Genomic DNA, 17,647 nt, shown 5'->3' with positions numbered 1-17,647 from the left:
TTGACCACCCCCAGGGATGGTGACCCCACTACCTCTCTGGGCAGCCTGTTCCAATGCCTGACTGCTCTTCAGTAAAGAAATTTTTCCTAATATTCAATCTAAACCTCCCCTGATGCAGCTTGAGGCCATTTCCTCTTGTCCTATTGCTAGAAAATAAAGATAAGAGCATATGGCTGTGCTTCTTTTACTCTTTCCTTACTTTTAAAAAGGCAAGCTGCAAAAATGGAACTCCTGTCTAAAAGACTCACCTCATCTTTTAGCTATATGAGATTGCCATAGTATATCAGATAAAATAATTTTAGACTGTGATACATGCGGTGTATAGCCATAGTGAAGTACCTGTCCTAAGGTACTTTAACAGAAGAGTCTCAAATGAATGAGACCAGGGTATGCTTTGTGACTGGGGAAACAGTAATGAATAAGCTAATTCTCAGTTATGTAGTCATTTGTCCTGTGTACCAAAATATCAGAAGCTGGGCAGTTCAGAGGAAATCCTATTTCTAAACTCTTCCTATTGGTTCCTAATAATGTGTTGCCACTAGAATTCCCCTTTTCAATGCTGCTAGCTGGGTAACTGCCTTCTCAGTCTGAACCCCATTTATGTTTTCATGATTGCAACCACCTGATCTCTACCCCACTCTTACAGGTTACATTGGTGTAGTCAACAGAAGTCAGAAAGACATTGATGGCAAGAAGGACATTCAGGCAGCTCTGGCTGCAGAGAGAAAATTTTTTCTTTCTCACCCAGCCTACAGACACATGGCTGATCGCATGGGAACCCCCTACCTGCAGAAAGTATTGAACCAGGTACTGTCAACAGTTAAGAACGGCTGCCCACTATGTCACAAGAATGGCTAGGCTGGCTGTCAGGGTTCTTCTGAGATAGAAGAATGCAGGAAAAGCTAAAACGTGTGATCAACAAACTCATGATATACTTAAAATTGTTTTTGCTGCAGTGAGACTTGTGAAGATTGGTTAAATCTTCCTCTTCTGCATTATAAAAGGCATTTTGGTGCTAGGTCTATGGAGTGTGCCTGACCTGTGTTTCACTGTATCAGTATTACACGCTAAGGCCAATAATGGAGCTTACACATCAAAGGCAGAGCACTGCTTTATCTTCTCAGTGACACTGGTGCAAAATCAACAGTCATTTCATGGAGTTTACACTATCAGAATGCAAGGTCTTTGTAACTAAGCCAAAAGATAACTTCTAAATTTTTAGTGACCCCTGTACCTAACAGTAAGCTGCAAAGATTGATATAAATGTGATCATGGTAGTAATTTTCCCATCTATTAAGGCTATCTTTTCTCCAGTCTTATGTAGTAGTAACTACTGTTGTGTTCCTTTCTTCTCTCTTGAAATACTCCCTTAAGTGAAGGACTACTTTGTCTTTTTTCCTCCTTATTTAAATATTAATCTTTAAACAGGAGTTTTTCATAGCTGAGCTCTGGAAACCCTCTTACTAGACCCTCATCAGTGGTTTTGGCTCCTTCCACCTTGCCTTGTTGAAAAAGGCCTTAACTACTGCCTTGGGTGTCAGTGGTGTGCTAATCTGAAGACAGAATAGCCTTTGCCCTGGAGTAAATAGCAAATTCTAATACTTGTGTGTGAAGCTTATTCTTGCGTTGGAGACAGCAGGCTTGTATGAATAGGAGTTTTCTACCAGACTAGAAGGTAAAATGAAGGTTAAGAATGAAGGGTTAAAATAGGTAGGAGTTGGGGAGGCAGGATACATCCAAATCATAACTGGTATCTGTCATGGGATAGACTGTTTGTTAGGACATCTCAGAAGGATTGAACACAGAAGAGAGGAGCATTCCTCTTTATTTTATGGTGTGGAGGTAGCAAACTCTTCCCAGTAACCACCTAGAGGTTTATTACCATCTTAAACCTTCTTGTGCAGCAATTGACCAACCACATCCGTGACACCCTGCCAGGGCTGCGGAACAAGCTCCAAAGCCAGCTTCTCTCTATTGAGAAGGAGGTGGAGGAGTACAAGAATTTTCGACCTGATGACCCAGCTCGCAAGACCAAAGCTCTACTTCAGTAAGTAGCCTCGGCTGCATGTCTCTGTTGAGGCAGCTGCTCAGCCATGACTTCTACCTCATGCTTTTTTTGTTTTCTTTCAGGATGGTCCAGCAGTTTGCTGTGGACTTTGAGAAACGTATTGAAGGTTCTGGAGACCAAATTGATACCTATGAGCTGTCAGGAGGAGCTAGGATTAACCGCATCTTTCATGAGCGTTTCCCCTTTGAACTGGTGAAGGTACTGCTTCTCTGCTGCTGAGATTGCTTTGTCGCTTGCCTATTGTCTGTTACCTCTTCTACCTGTCTCCTTACCCCTCTTGATATCTTTCATCACCTGTCTTTCCCTTTGACTACTTTGTTTCATGCTTTTCCTTTTATCACCTTTTTTACTTCCTGTTGTCTCTTTTATCAGAGCCTTCCCACAGTACTGACCTTTCCCTCAGTCCCTGTCCTTATGACAGAACTTGACTTTCTCTTAATTAAATGACTATTTCTTTGGCTTAATTCCCAAATGCTAAATCAAATGTGCAAAATAACATCCTTTAACACAGACAATAATAAATCAATGACTGAATATCCTTGCATATAAGTTGTGTCAAATATACTTTGACTGAATTTTACACAGTACAAATGGTGTTGAAACTTGTACTTCCTTGATCCTGAGCACCAGAGAGACCTAAAGTTGCCCTAATGGATATGCAAGAAGCAGGTTGTAGATATACCTGGTATTACTTCTGTCTGTTCCCTGTCAACGGCCTAGAGGTGGGAACAGGGTGGGAACTGCTCTACTGTCATAAGAGTTGAAGAGGATTTTTATTGAATGATAATTTTCTTGGATGGCAAAGAACACCAACCTGATCAGAAGTGGTACGGAAAAACCTTTTTAATGGTAGTTGGAACAGACTCAAGAGCCAAATCATTCCACTCTTGGATTTTCTAGATTTTGTATTTTTTTTTAATTTGAATAAGACGAGGCCTTTTTAGTGAAATACACGAGCTGCCTTGTATTGGATAATACATTTTTCTATGTGAATTGTAAATCTATTTGTGCTGTTCACTGAAAAAACAGCTGCCAAGACCTCATGCTAAATCTTGGGAGACAAAACAGTTTGTTTTAGAAAGCAATCTAGCACTTCAGTCCTATTGCTTTATTTCTGAGAAGCTCCTTGGGAGCTGCTGGGGCTTGGGTCTGTAAATGTAGGCCCTTAGCTATTCATATTTGTCCAGGATGTCTGCATAGGCAACAGAAGCTTCTATGGCTGGGCTCTGTATCCAACACTTGGGCTATTATCGCATCTACACATGATAGTGCAGGCATGGGACCTCTTCTCTGTAAAGCATGCTGTTGTGTATCCTGGGGTTGCGCTTATAGGCATTGGACAGTTTCTGATATTCTCTCTTGGTACAGATGGAGTTTGATGAGAAGGAGCTGCGGCGGGAGATTAGCTATGCCATCAAGAACATCCATGGTATCAGGCACGTATCACACACTAGGCAAACCATTGGCTGCATAGCCTTGTAAATACCTCTAGACCTTCTGAATGGAGTTGAAGACTTCAGAGGTACGGTAGGTCAGCCGAAGGGGAGGGGTAACCCCCTTGGACCACCCCAGTGGCTTGAATCTGGGAGTAGGGACAGTCGTCCAAGTCAGCTTGCTTTCTCTTCCCACATGGGAGTCACAGAAGCCTAAAAGGTAAAACTGCCTTGGTGACTAGACATTTTCTCCTTCCTGGTGTCTTGACATAAGATAGGATAGAAAGAGGGATTCAAGTCCATACCACTCTTCCATTTAGTTTTAAACATTGGTTTTCACTTTCTGCCTGCATACTAACCAGTAGTTAGTTGTTCAAAACGGTTGTTGGTGCTGAGCACCTCCTCCCCTAGACATCCAAGGGATCTTGGGGGTGCCCATCACCAGGATTCCAATGGCCTCAGGACATAGTTAGAAACACGCTTGTGTTGCCCCTCAGCAGAGGTTAGCTGTCAGAAAGCACAGCCCTGAGACCCTGAGTCGTGCTGCTCCTGGGACTGTGACCAAAGCCTGGTGCCTGTCGGAGTCCTTCCTGCATGCTGGCCTGTGAACAAATACTGACCTGGATTTATTTTCATTCCTTTCATTTGCTCACACACTACCTGAGTTTGAGAAAGGTTATGAAATGTGTTAATGTACTAACCAAGAAAATATTTCAGAAAAGGCCTCCCATCTGCTGCACAACTCTGAGGTCAAATGCACTGTAGAGGGGTCAGCTCCTGCCATCCTTAGGCCTGGCAGGTGGGGTGAAATGGGGGCCTGGCTGTGGCTGTCCAGCTGGGATCCATTTTGCCCTCAGCACCTCCTTCCTGGGAGGTGCCAAGCAACTCCCATTTTCCATGGACTACAGTCAGGGCTTGTCCAGGGGACATGACACTCCCTAGCCCTGTGTGCTGGGTTTCAGTGATGGTGGTGCCTGCTCTAAGATGTGTGTGTTAACACTGTGACATTCTCCTTGCCCCTTCTCACCCTCCTGCCTTGTCTTGTCCCCACCCTGGGTGTTTAGAACCGGTCTCTTCACGCCCGACATGGCCTTTGAGACCATTGTGAAAAAGCAGGTGAAGAAGATTAAAGAACCTTGCCTGAAATGCGTGGACATGGTCATTTCGGAGTTAATCAATACCGTTAGACAGTGCACCAAGAAGGTAACCAGAGGCAGCATGGAGCTGGCACTTTCCTCTGCTCGCTGGCTGCGGTGCAGCACTGTGACCTGGCAGGGACTTGCCTGCAGCCACACCTGGTGTTTCTAAGCACCTCCTCAGCATGACTAGACCTGAGTGGTACCAGCTGGGACGATCTAGCCAACAAGCCAAACAGAAGGGGAAGCATTGTGGGATGTGGGCCATGGTCCTGCTCCCTAAATGTTTTAGAGCTGAGGGGTGCTGGAGATGTCCCTGCCACCTGTCTCTAGCATGATTCCTGATGCCTTCTAAAACCAAGGGTATTTCTTACATGGCCATATTTTACTCCAAATTTAGCATCTGGGTTTATTTTTCAAGCCAGAAACTGGGATTTAAATTTTGTCCCCCTCCATTCTTGTAGAAGTGAGAGGGTTAATCCAAAACTAGCCTTTGGGTGCTGCTGGGTGGTGTATGGGGCTGAACTTCAGAGGCTGCAGCAGTTATAGCTGTGGGCTATATTGCAGGGAAATGTTTCTGTGGTGTTTGGCTTGGTTTTTGGCTGGCTTGGTCCAGATCCTGTTCTGGAAGAGCAGCACATGGCTGAGAAGAAGCAAGTTAGAAATGTCTATCAACCTCTGGGTCCTCCTGCCCTCTCAGAGAGGGCTGCAGATTTTGCCCTTTGGGATCCATACTGGTATGTGGGGCTGAGGGAGGGAACCTGCCTTGATTCTGCCCTTTGGGTATGGCAGCTTTTGTCTCTGAGGTTGGGGTTGGAAAGCAGCAAGATAAGACTTGTGTCATTCCTCTCAGCCATGGCTTGATGCTTCAGGCAGGCCTAGGTGCTGGTGCAAAGGCACCTCAGTTAGGATGGTGGTATGGGCACTGGAGACTGGAATCACCACTGGCTATTCAGGTGCAGGTAAATGGGCATTGCAGGAGGTGTCTGGAGAGTCTGACACCCTGCAAGGATGGGGAAAGGTGCCCAAGTGGTGATACTTGCCATTGCTTGCAGAAATGCCTAGTCCTTAGGGCCCAGAGTCTCTGTAGAAGGGCTCAGGCATGCAGGCACACGCTTTGCCCCCTAGGACAGACCGGGAAAGCAAAGTGAATGCAGTGCGAGATTGCTCAGGTTTCTAGAGTGCTGGAGGAGCTTCCTTTTTCTGTCCTGCTGTCCTCTTTTGGGGTGTGTGACTGTGGGGAGCACCCAGAAAATTGCCATTAGAGCCTGGCGACAGGTAAGCACAGGCCCTCAGGCTGCCAAGTATCCAGAGTTGCCTGCTAACTGGGTCAGAAGGGCCGTCCTTTTTCATGCCCTCTGAAGCTTCTCTTGATTTGTTCTCCATATCTTAGTTGCTATTTAAAATCTCCCATTCGTTCTTTCTCTTTGCATTCTTCCCTCCATTTCCTACTACTTTCTTCATTGTTTCTTTTTGTTTCCTCTTTTATTGACAATTTCAAAATAGACCGTCTGTTCTGGCAGGTTCTTCAAGTGATCAGGTGGGTGGGTACAGCAGGGTGAGAAATAAGAGCAGGAGAGACCACAGGGATGGGGGAAAATGTTACAGATTCTCAGGATTAAAGCATTTCATTTTAACTTGGATCCTACTGCTAAGAATTTGATGGTTGACTTCAGTGCTAGTTGCTCTGTGGGCTCTAGTACCCGTGGTTACGATTTTGTATCTGAAGGAACAAAATATTGCCATTCAGGTGATACTCAGGTACTGGAAGGGATTGATTTTTTAAAATTTTTTTGTGCAGTGTCCCCGAAGACTGGTGGGGGAAACTATCTTGAGCTTAGCAGGGCAACTGGATTAGTAGGAAACTGCTGCTGAGACAGAGGATGTGAACTTAACTCTAGAAATGCCCTTGCTTTGCTCAAAAGGGGTGTTGTTGGCACCTTGAGAGAGACTGTTGGGTGAAGCTCAATCCTGTAATATATTCCAACTCTGCTGCTTAAAAGGCAGACTAGTTGTAGGTCCCGTATATTTGTTGAAGGGTTTTAATGCAGGTGTTGCTTGGGGTCTTGCAGGTGTTATCCAGAGATGTGAAAGATGAGGTCAAAGGGGAAATACCTGATTTAAATGAGGTGGTAGTTACTTACAGCTAGCCCTGGATTGGTTGTTAGCTGTATGCACCCCAGGTTTGACTACTAATTGTACTTCTAGAAAGGCAGTGTGCCCTTCACATGTCAAGGAGACATTGTCCCCTGGAAAGTGCTGGCAATGCAGTAATGCCCCATGCTAAAACAAGTAGCTCAGGTTTTGTAATAAAGTGTGTCCTGGTAGAAGTTCTAAAGTGTTAAAGATGTGCTGAAAAACTTCTTTGGGTGCAGTAGTCTTGAATTGGATTAATCTTGGCTGTATTTTAGTAACTTACAGTTTCTGTGGACTTTCTGCTCTTTCATAGTAGAGTCACTGAGAATACAGACCACTTAGTATCAGTGGAAATTTCCTTATAAACCTCAACAGGCTTATACTGGGTCTGATGATGCAGGTTAGCTGGGGCAGAACAGATGCTTTGTATAGCTATGGATGCCCTGTAGTGTTTTTGCATTTTCCTCAATACTCGGTACATCTGTTCTTCCTGATGAAGCTAATGTTTCAGGGAAGGTGAGATGAAATACGCTCTGTAAGTGGAACAGTTTGGCTGAATCCCTGAAACTGAGAGACATCAATTAAGTTCTGCCAAAACAAGATGCAAGTGACAGACCTTTGCAAGTCTTAGCTTGGCTCCTGTTTAGGCTTCCTGGAGCTGGAATAGGGAAGACATGAAGGGGAGATAACTGATGGGAAGGAAAGGGGAATGCCTGAGACAAAGGGAAATGAGGCATGGTGAACCTCTAGGAAGAGAGGCAGTGGCTTGCTGTGGCAAGCAGCTTTGTCTTAAAAGCCAAAGAAGCTTTCCTTCAGGAAGAGATCGCTTGATCCCTGGGGGGTTCCATCCATTCATCTTGCTCTTGACAGCTCACCACTTCACTGGCCCAGCTGCTCCTACCTCATTCTCCTTTGCCGCTTCCATTTGCCTGTAGACTCTCCTGATACTTGGCAGTGCACAGGCCCCATAGCAATGCTCACCTGGTTCAATAAACTAATAGAATGAACCAAAATCTCACTTCTCATTTTGCCTTGTGTTTTCTCTCTTTTCCCCTTTCTTTCCTTCTTTCCTATTCCTTCCTGCTCTTTCTCTGCTTTGCTTTCTTCTTCCTCGTTGCTTCCTCCCACCCTGCCCCTGCCATGCAGAACGGGTCTCTTCACGCCTGACCTCGCTTTTGAAGCCATAGTGAAAAAGCAGGTGCAGAAGTTGAAGGAGCCAAGTCTGAAGTGTGTGGATATGGTAGTGAGTGAGCTCACATCCACCATCAGAAAGTGTAGCGAAAAGGTAAAGAAACAAAAAATGCAAAGAAAGGCTAACGCCCACCCCCTTCCCACACACTTCCATGCTGTTTCTCCACACACACCCCAGGAACTTCAGCAAACCTAGTGAGAGAAAACGGATAAAGGTGCATCTAAAGGAGAGCAGCAACCTCAGGTATAAGAGCTGTTTAATAGCAGGCCAAGAGAAGTGGGCATCAGCTGGTGGGCTCTGTAGCTGAGAAGTAAGCTGGGATCTAGTGGATTACTCTAGCATACCCTTTTCCTCTGTCTGGCTCAGTGACATTCACCTCAGTGTGGATCAAACCCTTTGCAAGCCCTGTTTGCTGTGCCACTGCCTGTGCATTTGGAACTTCTTACTTGTTTTTGCTGGGACCCCCTTAAAAAAATCCAGATACCCTAGAAAAAGATAAAATGACCTTGCAACACCACAGCATGAGTGGTCTGCAGGTTTCATCTTGTCTGCAGAGCTATGAACATTAGCATATACACAACAACAATTGATTAACAGTTTGAGGTGCCGGGTATTCTGCAAGAGGTACTGAGATTTAACAGAAGGTTAGTGTCCCAAAAGGCTTGGGGAAAAGCTTTTCCAGGCATTACACCCTCTGCATCATTCTGCTGCTGATCTCGCTCCATGGACTGTGCTCAGTGGGAGGCTACTTTTCCTTGTATGCTGTGAACCACAGGAGGTGAAGCCTTAGGCTAGGGGAGGGAAACTGCTCTGACATGGAGGGTGTCAAACTCTGCTCAGAGGCTGGGGCAGGAGTGGGTTTGTTTCCCAGGCTGGTTTCCTCCAGGAGGGGGCACCACATGCCTCCTTAAAAAAAAAACAGGCAGATGTGGCAATTAGTGTTAAGCTCACTAGTGAGGGACCAGAAACATGTCTGTGGCACAGCAGAAGTATGTTCTGGAAACTGAGTTGGAAAGGGCTGTTTCATGAGTTATTTTAGAACTTGAAAATTACCATTCCCTTCTTCCAGGGTTACAGCCAGACTCACCAATGTATACTCCTAAATTGGGAAGGAAGGGAAAATAAGAATTGATAGGAGTTCAGAGTAAAGGTGAGAGCTGAGCTAATAAGGCCTAGTTGTACTTAGGCAGAGGTGAGCTCTATTCCTCTGTTAAGGAGACATCTTTGATGTGCTCCAAAGTCTGCCCAGTCTATTTCTTGCAGAGTCCTGCTGTTGCCAGATTGCTGTGGCAAGGCAGAGTATGCCTTTCCAGCCTTTTTTTCATGTGGGTTTTTTATTTTGGTGAGTTTGATTTCTTACAGTTTTCTGTATCTGGCTGGAAATGTCTGCTCTGGGTGGGGAGGGAGGAGGATCATGAAAGCTCAGATATATTGAATTCTAGTTTCTCTATTGGACAATGTCATTAGAGTGGCTGGACACTCGCTTGCTCTGTGGATTTTAATCTGACTTGGTGGAGGACCCTGTGAGGGTGTCCTAAGATGATGCAACCAAGATATATCCTGTAAGGAAGGTGATAGGAGCAATGACATTGTAAAAGACTAGTGGCTGTAATAAAAGCTGGAAAGGCCAGGGTGGCAGATGTTAGAGATGAGAAATAACTGCCTCAAGATATTGAGCAATAGTACTGGAAAACAAAAGGAAGGTTTTACTAATGCTTAAAGTCAAATGCCTACATGTAGTGAGAAGCTTAACTTTGCCTGATCTCCCTCTGAAAGAGAAGGAGGTAACTGCCATAGACCACTTTGATATAGCAGCAAGCTTGAGATGGGTTCTGATGGCATAAGGCAAAGGGTAGTAACTGCACAGGGGCATTAGTTGATTTGCAATATTATCTTGCATGTTGTAGCCCTAACTGCTTGACATGGTCAAGAGCATGTGCTATTAGGGGAAGTGTCTCGAAAAGGCTACTTTAGGACTGATGCTAATTGCAAGGTAATACCCAGCCCACTGTGTAGTGGACACAAACCAAACCTTTAAACTCACTAAAAATCCTGCAGACTTCTTGAAAGGAAGACTGTTTGGGCTAACACCTCTTGAATTAGCTTAACAGTCCTGTAGCCTTGGTTTGCTGCTGTGCTGAACTATGTGTGTTATTGTTTGTGTGCTGTCACAATTATTTCATTTCACCCCAGATGGTGAAGATATCTTTATATATGCAGTTGATAAAGCTGCATAGATGAAATAATATGAGACTATTATTAAAGAACACAGAAGGAGGCAAATCCATCTGTTTGCATGCTACAGAAGTACAGCTTTCCTGTATGAAAAGAGATTTGTAATTGACTATCTCTTGACTATTAGAAAAAGTTGAGGGCTGAAGAGAAGGTAACTAATAAGAGCTGTTCTGACTGGCCTGATTCTGAGTTTCTTCCATTTGGTTAAATAGAGTAGCTCCAAAATCAACAGAGAGCTGGTGTGAGCATGTAAGCTGTTACATTTAGGAGGATAGTGTTCCAGCTAGTGTTTTTCCAAAAGCAGGAACCTTCTGTGCCGGACTGCACTGCAGTATCTCACAAGTGCAGGAAGGTCTTGCAAGTCAGCAGTCCTTCAGCTAAAAGTTGGTATGCTGGCAAGGCCTCCTGCAATCTGCAAAGAGGGAAACTGAGGAATATTGGACAAACTAGTTTTCAAAGAGGGCTGTGAGCTTGTATTTTGATTGCACAGGCAAATGCAGCTAAAACCCACTTGAGCGGGGACATGATCACAGGCTGACAGACTTAACCCCTTGGAGGGTCGCCTGCTCTCCTGTCTTTCAGAGTCATGGCATTTCTGGGTGCTGTTTGTACTGCTGGTGATAACTCCCTGCCCCTCTATGCCCTATTGCATGTTCCCTGGTGGTGTGACATCCTGCGGCTTGTCTGTGTCCTTTTTCTTTGTCCACCCTTGCTTCTACTGTGCATGCTTGGGGTTGGAAGCTCATGCATGAGGACTGATGCTGTCAATTTATTTTTGCACATGAATGTTGCTGGATGACCTGGGTTCTGAATAAACCACAACTTGTTTTGCACTTTGTGTGCCTCTGGACTGGTTGGGAGTGGGGTGGGGAAGGTTTAATGTGGGTTTTCTGTTTGACTGTTTTTGTTGGTTGGTGTCTTTTTCTAATTTGAGGCAAAGAAGCTGAGACTTGCTTAGAGGTTTTCCAACTTCCTGTTTTTCTGTTTGACACAACTTGCCCATCTATCCTTTGCCAACCCCCCCAAAGGAAACAGGAAGCTCTGTCTGTGTGTCTCTGAAGCAACCAGCTGCCTGAACCATAAAGATCATGGAGAACATCCAGTTTGTGCTTTCAAGACAAGGTGGTGGTGGTGAACACAAATTCCACTTCGGTTTTTTCCCTGCCTCTGCAGGGTCAGTGGCATTCAAAACAAACTACACATTTGAAAATAGGCGGTGTCAACATTAGTCCACAGTTTCAGTTCCAGGCTATCGCAACTCACTTGACTGCAAGGGTGCTGGAAGGGTTTGAGACTATTTGTGCTCAGATGTTAGGAATATTGTTGCTGGTTAGAATAGGATCTGGCTTCCAGTAGTGATGTTGCATGCTTTGAGCCAGTTCCTTCTAGCATGTTATAATTGCTTATGTATACAAAACAAAAGGCCAAAGCAGTTTAAGAAGAAACTCTCATGTAAAATGGAGGAATAAAACAAATGCAATACAGATCATAGGCAGATGAGTTATTTTCTTTTTTTTTTTATACACCCCCTTGAGGGGATACAAAAGACTAATATTAGGAAATGCTGTTTGACATTATAGCTAAATTGGAGGTAATACTAAAAAAAGGGGGGGGAGATGATTTCACGGGGGATGGGTGAAGTGGGGGAGAAAGTGCTAGGTCCTGGGTCTGGATGACTAATTTCATTTGACTGTGCTGGGCCTGACCTAAGAAACATATACTTATTGCTGCCTAGAGGCTTACGAATTGAGGCAAGTAGACAGGTGCTGTGTGAAACCCAGAGGGCTTTTAAGGGTGCTCATCTTGGAAGGGTTTCTCATGTATCATCTCTGTAGATACTCTTCTTTTGAACCACAGCTAGTAAAATTTAAAGACTTCTCTGGGCAGAAAGGGATTCCCTTCTCAATGTGGCAAAAAGTGTGGTGTAGGTGTGATTCAAATAATAGACCTCAGCTATGTAATCCTGCCCCAACACAGGTGGAGAGCAGGTAGAAGTAGCTGGATGCCCAGAGCACAGTGTTTCTTGAAGACATGTCCCCTTGAGTTGGTCTGATCCTCTCTCTCTGCTTGCAGATGTTGGAAAGGGCCAGATGCTTTCACTTACTGCCTCAGCAAATGGGGATTGAAATCCACTTCACTTCCCAGGGAGACCTCCTGTAGGATTTAGGAGGTTGTAGTAACAGGCCATTCACCTACTTAGCCTACTACAATGAGATGCTGAACATCTAGGGAAATATTTCACTTTTATGGGAAAAAAACCAACAAACAATAAGTAGTGTGTTTATATCTGGGATCTGTCAAGAGCCTCATGCCAGGAAGAATGTTGTGGGTTTGGAGCAGATCTCTGGTGAAAGGTTGCTGCAAGAGTGCAAAGAGCTTTTCTCTGAAGCCCAAAGCAAGAGGGAATGACCTTTGCCCCCAGCAGACCACCAGGATCTTGGAAAAAATCTGTCTGCAAGTCCAGCTTTCTAGAACTTCCCTTGAAAATATCTGATTGCAGGGTGTATGTGTGCATGCATATGTGGGGGGCTCCTCCCCCTTTATACCTCTCTTTCCCATGTGCACGTGCTTTTTCTCTCTTGTAGCTCAGCCAGTACCCTCATCTGCGTGAGGAGATGGAGAGGATTGTTACTACTCACATTCGTGAGAGAGAAGGCAGGACCAAAGATCAGGTAGGGGATCAGGAGTGTGTGTAAGAGGGGAGATGGGGTGGGGGACACTTCTGAAGGGACAGTCTAGGCTAGAGTGGCCTGAGCCAAGGGGTGTCTGGCTGCAGAGGGCTGATCAGATGAACAATGTATGGGGCTCTGCCCCTGACTATTAGAAATGTCAATCACTTATGTCTGTCTTCCTCTCTGCCTCTCTTTGGCAGGTCATGCTTCTAATAGACATCGAGCTGGCTTACATGAACACAAACCATGAGGATTTCATTGGCTTTGCCAAGTAAGTGCCCACGTCCTATTGCCTTCTCCTCTCTGCATGTTTCTGGTGGCTCTGTTCTATAGCTGCTCCAGTAAATGGGTTGCAAAGGCCCTGGTGCAGATGCTGTGGTCTTGATGTATGGTTCAGTTTTCAGTATCGCTTATTGTGGCTCTATTGCAAGGCTGGGGAGGAGAATAGGGATATGTAGAAGGAGGAGTTAGAGTATTAGGGTTGTGTCAGGGGGGAAAAAAGGCAGAAGTAGTGGAGGGTTAGTGATCCAAGTGTGGCTCAGGTGAGAATGAGAAGATGAGTAGACTAGGCTGAGAGCAGATGGAAATAGACTGGGTTATCAAGGCTTGGAAGCCAGTGGTGAGTGGCATGAACTCACTGTAGCAGCTATCTGATGGGAGCAGGATTCGGGTGATGAAGAAGAGCCTGAGGGGTTTTCAATGTCTCTGCTGTTGTTTGCAGTGCTCAGCAGAGGAGCAGCCAGATGAGCAAGAAGAAGGCAGCTGGCAACCAGGTAGGCCAAGTTCCATCCCCTTCACTGCTGCAAGAAGGACATGTTTGCTACCTGGAAGCTACCAGGTGGACAAGTGCCGGGCAGGATGCAGCAGTGCTCGAAGTGGGGTTTTTTTTGTGGTGTTTTTTTTGTCAAACTGTGTTTATACCTGGAGGATAGTGTTCTAGGCTCACTGCAGTGAGGAAAAACTGAGATATAGCAGCAATGGAGTGAAGGTGTTGTAGAGGGAAACAGATGCTTGATAATCAAGAGCTGGTCTTGCTTTTCTGGTAGAAATCCCTATTAATGCTGTGTAAATCCCTGTTTGCTCAGCTACACTAGCTGCACCTAGCCAGCTTTACTAGCTGTGCTAACTCCTCTGCTGAGGTGAGGGGTACAGAATACTGCCTGAACTGCTACAGTAAAGAATGTCTTTTCGGATTGTCTTTCCCATTAGTAGTATGTACTTTCTGGAAAGGTATTTCAAGAGAGTTCATGGACTCTCTTCTGGAAAGCTTCGATGGAAATACTTAAACCCCTCTACAGGGAGACAAAGGGTGTTACAGCCATGGTAGCACTGGGTATGTACAGGAACGCGCCCATGGGAGAAGACAGCAGTGGAGGGGAGGAGTTCACTTATTCCTTCAGTAACTGTAGGGAGTGTACGTTCAATTAAAAAGGGGCTAATGACACCTTCACCCAGATTTGCTGGGGTCACAGCAAGGTTACCTAGGCTAGAAGATCTTGTAGAAATAAAGCTTTACAAGCAGCTTCATAGAGAATAGAAGTAAATGCTTTTGCTTAGTCTTTTTAAAGACATTCACTCCTGACATCCATCCTCTTTAACATGTTTGACCACCTTTCCCTGAACATAAACATGCAGACTGTTTCAGTGCTGTTGGCAGGTAGGTATGTCAGAAGGTTGGGCTGGCCAACCATCCATTTCATGGGAGCAGCTGTAGGGAACCCCATCCTCTGCAGTATACCTTATAGAAGACCTGAGTATAAAAGAGTGCAAAGGGCAAACTCTGGATCTACCTGCAAAGCGCTTTGGCTTTCCTGTTAGCAGACTTTATTTTGGAATGGGGGTTGCTTTTGTTAACACCTGGGGTAAAAGATTTGGTACCAGCTTCCAATTTATTTTACGTTATTTTTGAGCCTCTCTTCTCCTGCTCCAGCTTTCCTAGTAACAATCTCTCCTCTCTTTGCTCCTCTCCTGCTCTCTGCTCTGCTGCTGTTGCTATGGTTCCCCTTTGCAGGATGAGATCCTGGTGAGTAGAAGGCCACTCAGCAGGGTGTGCTAATGAACATTAATGTTGCATCTGGGAAGGCAAGAACAGTGCATAGACTAATTATTCCCTCTGCTGCTGAATGGGGAGAGGAGGGCAGCTGGCACTAAACACAGGTGAAGCAGAAATGAGGTGAAAAGGTAGTATGTTGAGCAAAAATTCAGAACTGCTGGTACATCTTGTGAGTGGGTGGAGATAAAAAGCAGTAATCCAAGGATGTGTGGTTTAGTTTCACTGCCCCCTCCTGTCCATAGAGAGAATAGGACTATCTCAAGCTTAACAGTAGGCATGAGATGACGATCCAATCAATGCTCCTGTGTTTACCTTTATAGGGTAAATTGACAATTAAAAGAATTGTGTACCTCTGTGGTAGGCTGCTGACACAGTGCAACTTACTAATATGCAGTGCAGTCGCATGGTTTTTCAATGCCAGGTCGTTTTCAGCAAGCACATCCATACAACAAGGTACACACATATAATGCAGTGCAGTAATACATATAAAAGCTAATGCATTTAAGCTGACGCATACCTGCATTTGATTACTGCATGTGTGAGGCTCTAAACCAGCACTTGGTGAACTGGAGCTCCCTAGAGAGTAAGAGCCTGGCTGTTTTACAGACTAAATTTAAAGGAACTTGTTTTGCCCTAAATTAATATGACTACTCAAATACCTGGGTATGCTGAAGTCCAGAGTACTAATTCCAGATGCACCATTTTGTTCTGTTATGCTTAGTGTCTCCTTTTTAGTAAACTCAAGTCTTTCTGGGTTGCTTGCCCGTCTCTTCCTGAACTGGTTCCTTCCACCCCTGAGTTGGGTGAAGCACTCCACATATGCAATGTGCTGAAAGATGTGCTGGTGTCCTGGTTTTCTCTAGGCACGGCTTTTTCTGGGTGTATTGCTGTGATCTGGTGCTTGTAGGCTGTGCCAGTGTCTGAGGCACTCTTAATGAAGTTCTTCCTGTGTCTCTTTCCCCTTGGCAGAGGGTATAATGCACAGCACTGTTAGGTTCCTTCCTGCGTCCTTTTTGTACTATTCCTGGCCCTTTTGAGGCAAAGACCCTCACTGGCCAGTTGAATGGGGGGCTCTTCTGGCAGCAGCAGAGAGCATGGTGTTCCTTGTCTTTCCATACTACTCTGTGTGTAGGGTTACCCTCTGATCTTTCCTCTGTCGCCTAAGGCCAGGCTTTTAGGGCCCTTGTTAATGCTCACTGCTTCCACTCCCTTAGGTCATCCGAAAGGGCTGGCTCACCATCAACAACATTGGGATCATGAAGGGTGGCTCCAAGGAGTATTGGTTTGTCCTGACAGCGGAGAACCTCTCCTGGTACAAGGATGATGAGGTGAGTAGCTCAACTCTGCAACTTGAGTCTCAGGCATCTGATGAGGATAAGGCCTTCAGTTCACTGGGTGTTACAGATGTATCTTCTGAGTACTGTCTGCAGCTTGTAACAGAGCTGAAACAGCCTTGGGCTGGGTTCCCTGTGGTCTCAGCACTACTGAGTACTTCTGAATTGATGTGGATGTGGCTTTTTTGACACACAAGGAGTAACATCTGTGCTTGAAGCCCTGGCTCAGTGGAAAGTTGACAGACACTTGGAATTAATTTAACTTTTGTCTTGCTGTGGCAGCTGTGATCAAGGGTGCGATGGGTTAGTTCCAAGGCTTGGACTTTTTGGTGTTTGTGGGGCAGCCATGATGAGTTTCTCAAGGAGTATTGCAGAGGCATTCATGTATCTCTCTGTCACAAGAAAAAAAGCTATCTCCTTGCTAAGCATAGCAACCGGAGCGGTGGAGCTGAAGCTGCAGTTCGGATGCTGGCTTCTGATAAATTACTTAACCTCTCCATAACTCAATTTTTAAATCTGCAAAGCAGGTACGTCTTTTTTAATGTTTCTATATTGAATATGTCAGTTAACGTATCTGTAAAATTGTTTGAATCGTGAATGGTTAGAGTGCTGCTGATCAAAAGTACAGTGATGTGTGGAGTGTCACTGATAGGAACATGGACCTACTCTGTAGAGTTGCTTGAAAATCTTTGAATCATAGGAATTCTGGCACTGTGGTGTGGTATCTTTCTGCTTCAGTGGGAAATGATATAAGCAGACAGAATTGTCCCAGCTGAAATTATCATTGTTAACAGTGTGCTGCTTCCTGTGCAAGACAAAGGTAGATAATTGTCTTTTCTGACTTCTTTGAAAAGAAAAAGAATAACTGGATGGTTTTGGTAAGGACATGATCAAAAAGGTTAGCCCTGCTCAATGTCCTGGGGATGAAAAATGCCTGGTATTATGTAGTCATGCATTCTGAGTTGATCAGGGTTTCTAACTGCAAATAAAGAAACTGCTCTGCTCCTTACTGTGGTTTGTGTCCCTCAGGTGTTCTGAAGGCGCGCAGTAGTGTGCCTGGGAGCCACAGCAAGGCTTGGATTCCTGTCTAGTTGGTATTAGTGGGTCTTTTTCATTCTTGGCAGGTGGAAATGATGACAAATACAGTGATGAATCAGCCTCTAAATATCACTTTCTGCGTGGAGACTGCTGCAGTGCTGCTATGGATGAGCAGGCAGCAATTTCCTAATTAAAGAATCAGGCATTGAAATGTCTTTTGCTAAATCAATGTGTCTCTGCTATAAGACCCCTGACCTTTGTATTCAGAGTTGCTTGGGGAGGCTTCACTTTCCTCTAGGTTGCATATGCAGGTCGAGTGGTTATAAAAATCAAGTAGTTTAATCAAAGCC

General features: G+C 45.0%; 1 protein-coding gene across 15 annotated transcripts in view; it reads left to right on the top strand.

The window, feature by feature from the left end:
• Positions 1–17,647, top strand: part of DNM1 (dynamin 1) — a 70,511-nt gene that overhangs the window by 29,921 nt on the left and 22,943 nt on the right. For 9 of the 15 annotated variants that reach the window (XR_012663516.1, XR_012663514.1, XR_012663515.1 and 6 more), the window contains exons 6-15: positions 647–807; positions 1,905–2,047; positions 2,131–2,266; positions 3,437–3,504; positions 4,566–4,704; positions 12,786–12,872; positions 13,073–13,143; positions 13,594–13,645; positions 14,884–14,895; positions 16,140–16,253. Coding sequence is in view for 11 of the 15 variants with exons in the window: in XM_075112307.1 (XP_074968408.1) it covers positions 647–807; positions 1,905–2,047; positions 2,131–2,266; positions 3,437–3,504; positions 4,566–4,704; positions 12,786–12,872; positions 13,073–13,143; positions 13,594–13,645; positions 14,884–14,895; positions 16,140–16,253 (983 nt within the window). In the remaining 4 variants the exon portion in view is untranslated. Of the gene's footprint in view, positions 1–646; positions 808–1,904; positions 2,048–2,130; positions 2,267–3,436; positions 3,505–4,565; positions 4,705–7,919; positions 8,059–12,785; positions 12,873–13,072; positions 13,144–13,593; positions 13,646–14,883; positions 14,896–16,139; positions 16,254–17,647 lie in introns of all 15 variants that reach the window. The other 6 variants (XM_075112309.1, XM_075112303.1, XM_075112313.1 and 3 more) reach the window with 3 other exon arrangements.

This window comes from Phalacrocorax aristotelis, chromosome 17, assembly GCF_949628215.1.
Source record: "Phalacrocorax aristotelis chromosome 17, bGulAri2.1, whole genome shotgun sequence".
Lineage (NCBI taxonomy): Eukaryota > Metazoa > Chordata > Aves > Suliformes > Phalacrocoracidae > Phalacrocorax > Phalacrocorax aristotelis.
The sequence above is the reverse complement of the archived record's forward strand: the minus strand, read 5'-3'. Positions and strand labels throughout refer to the sequence as shown.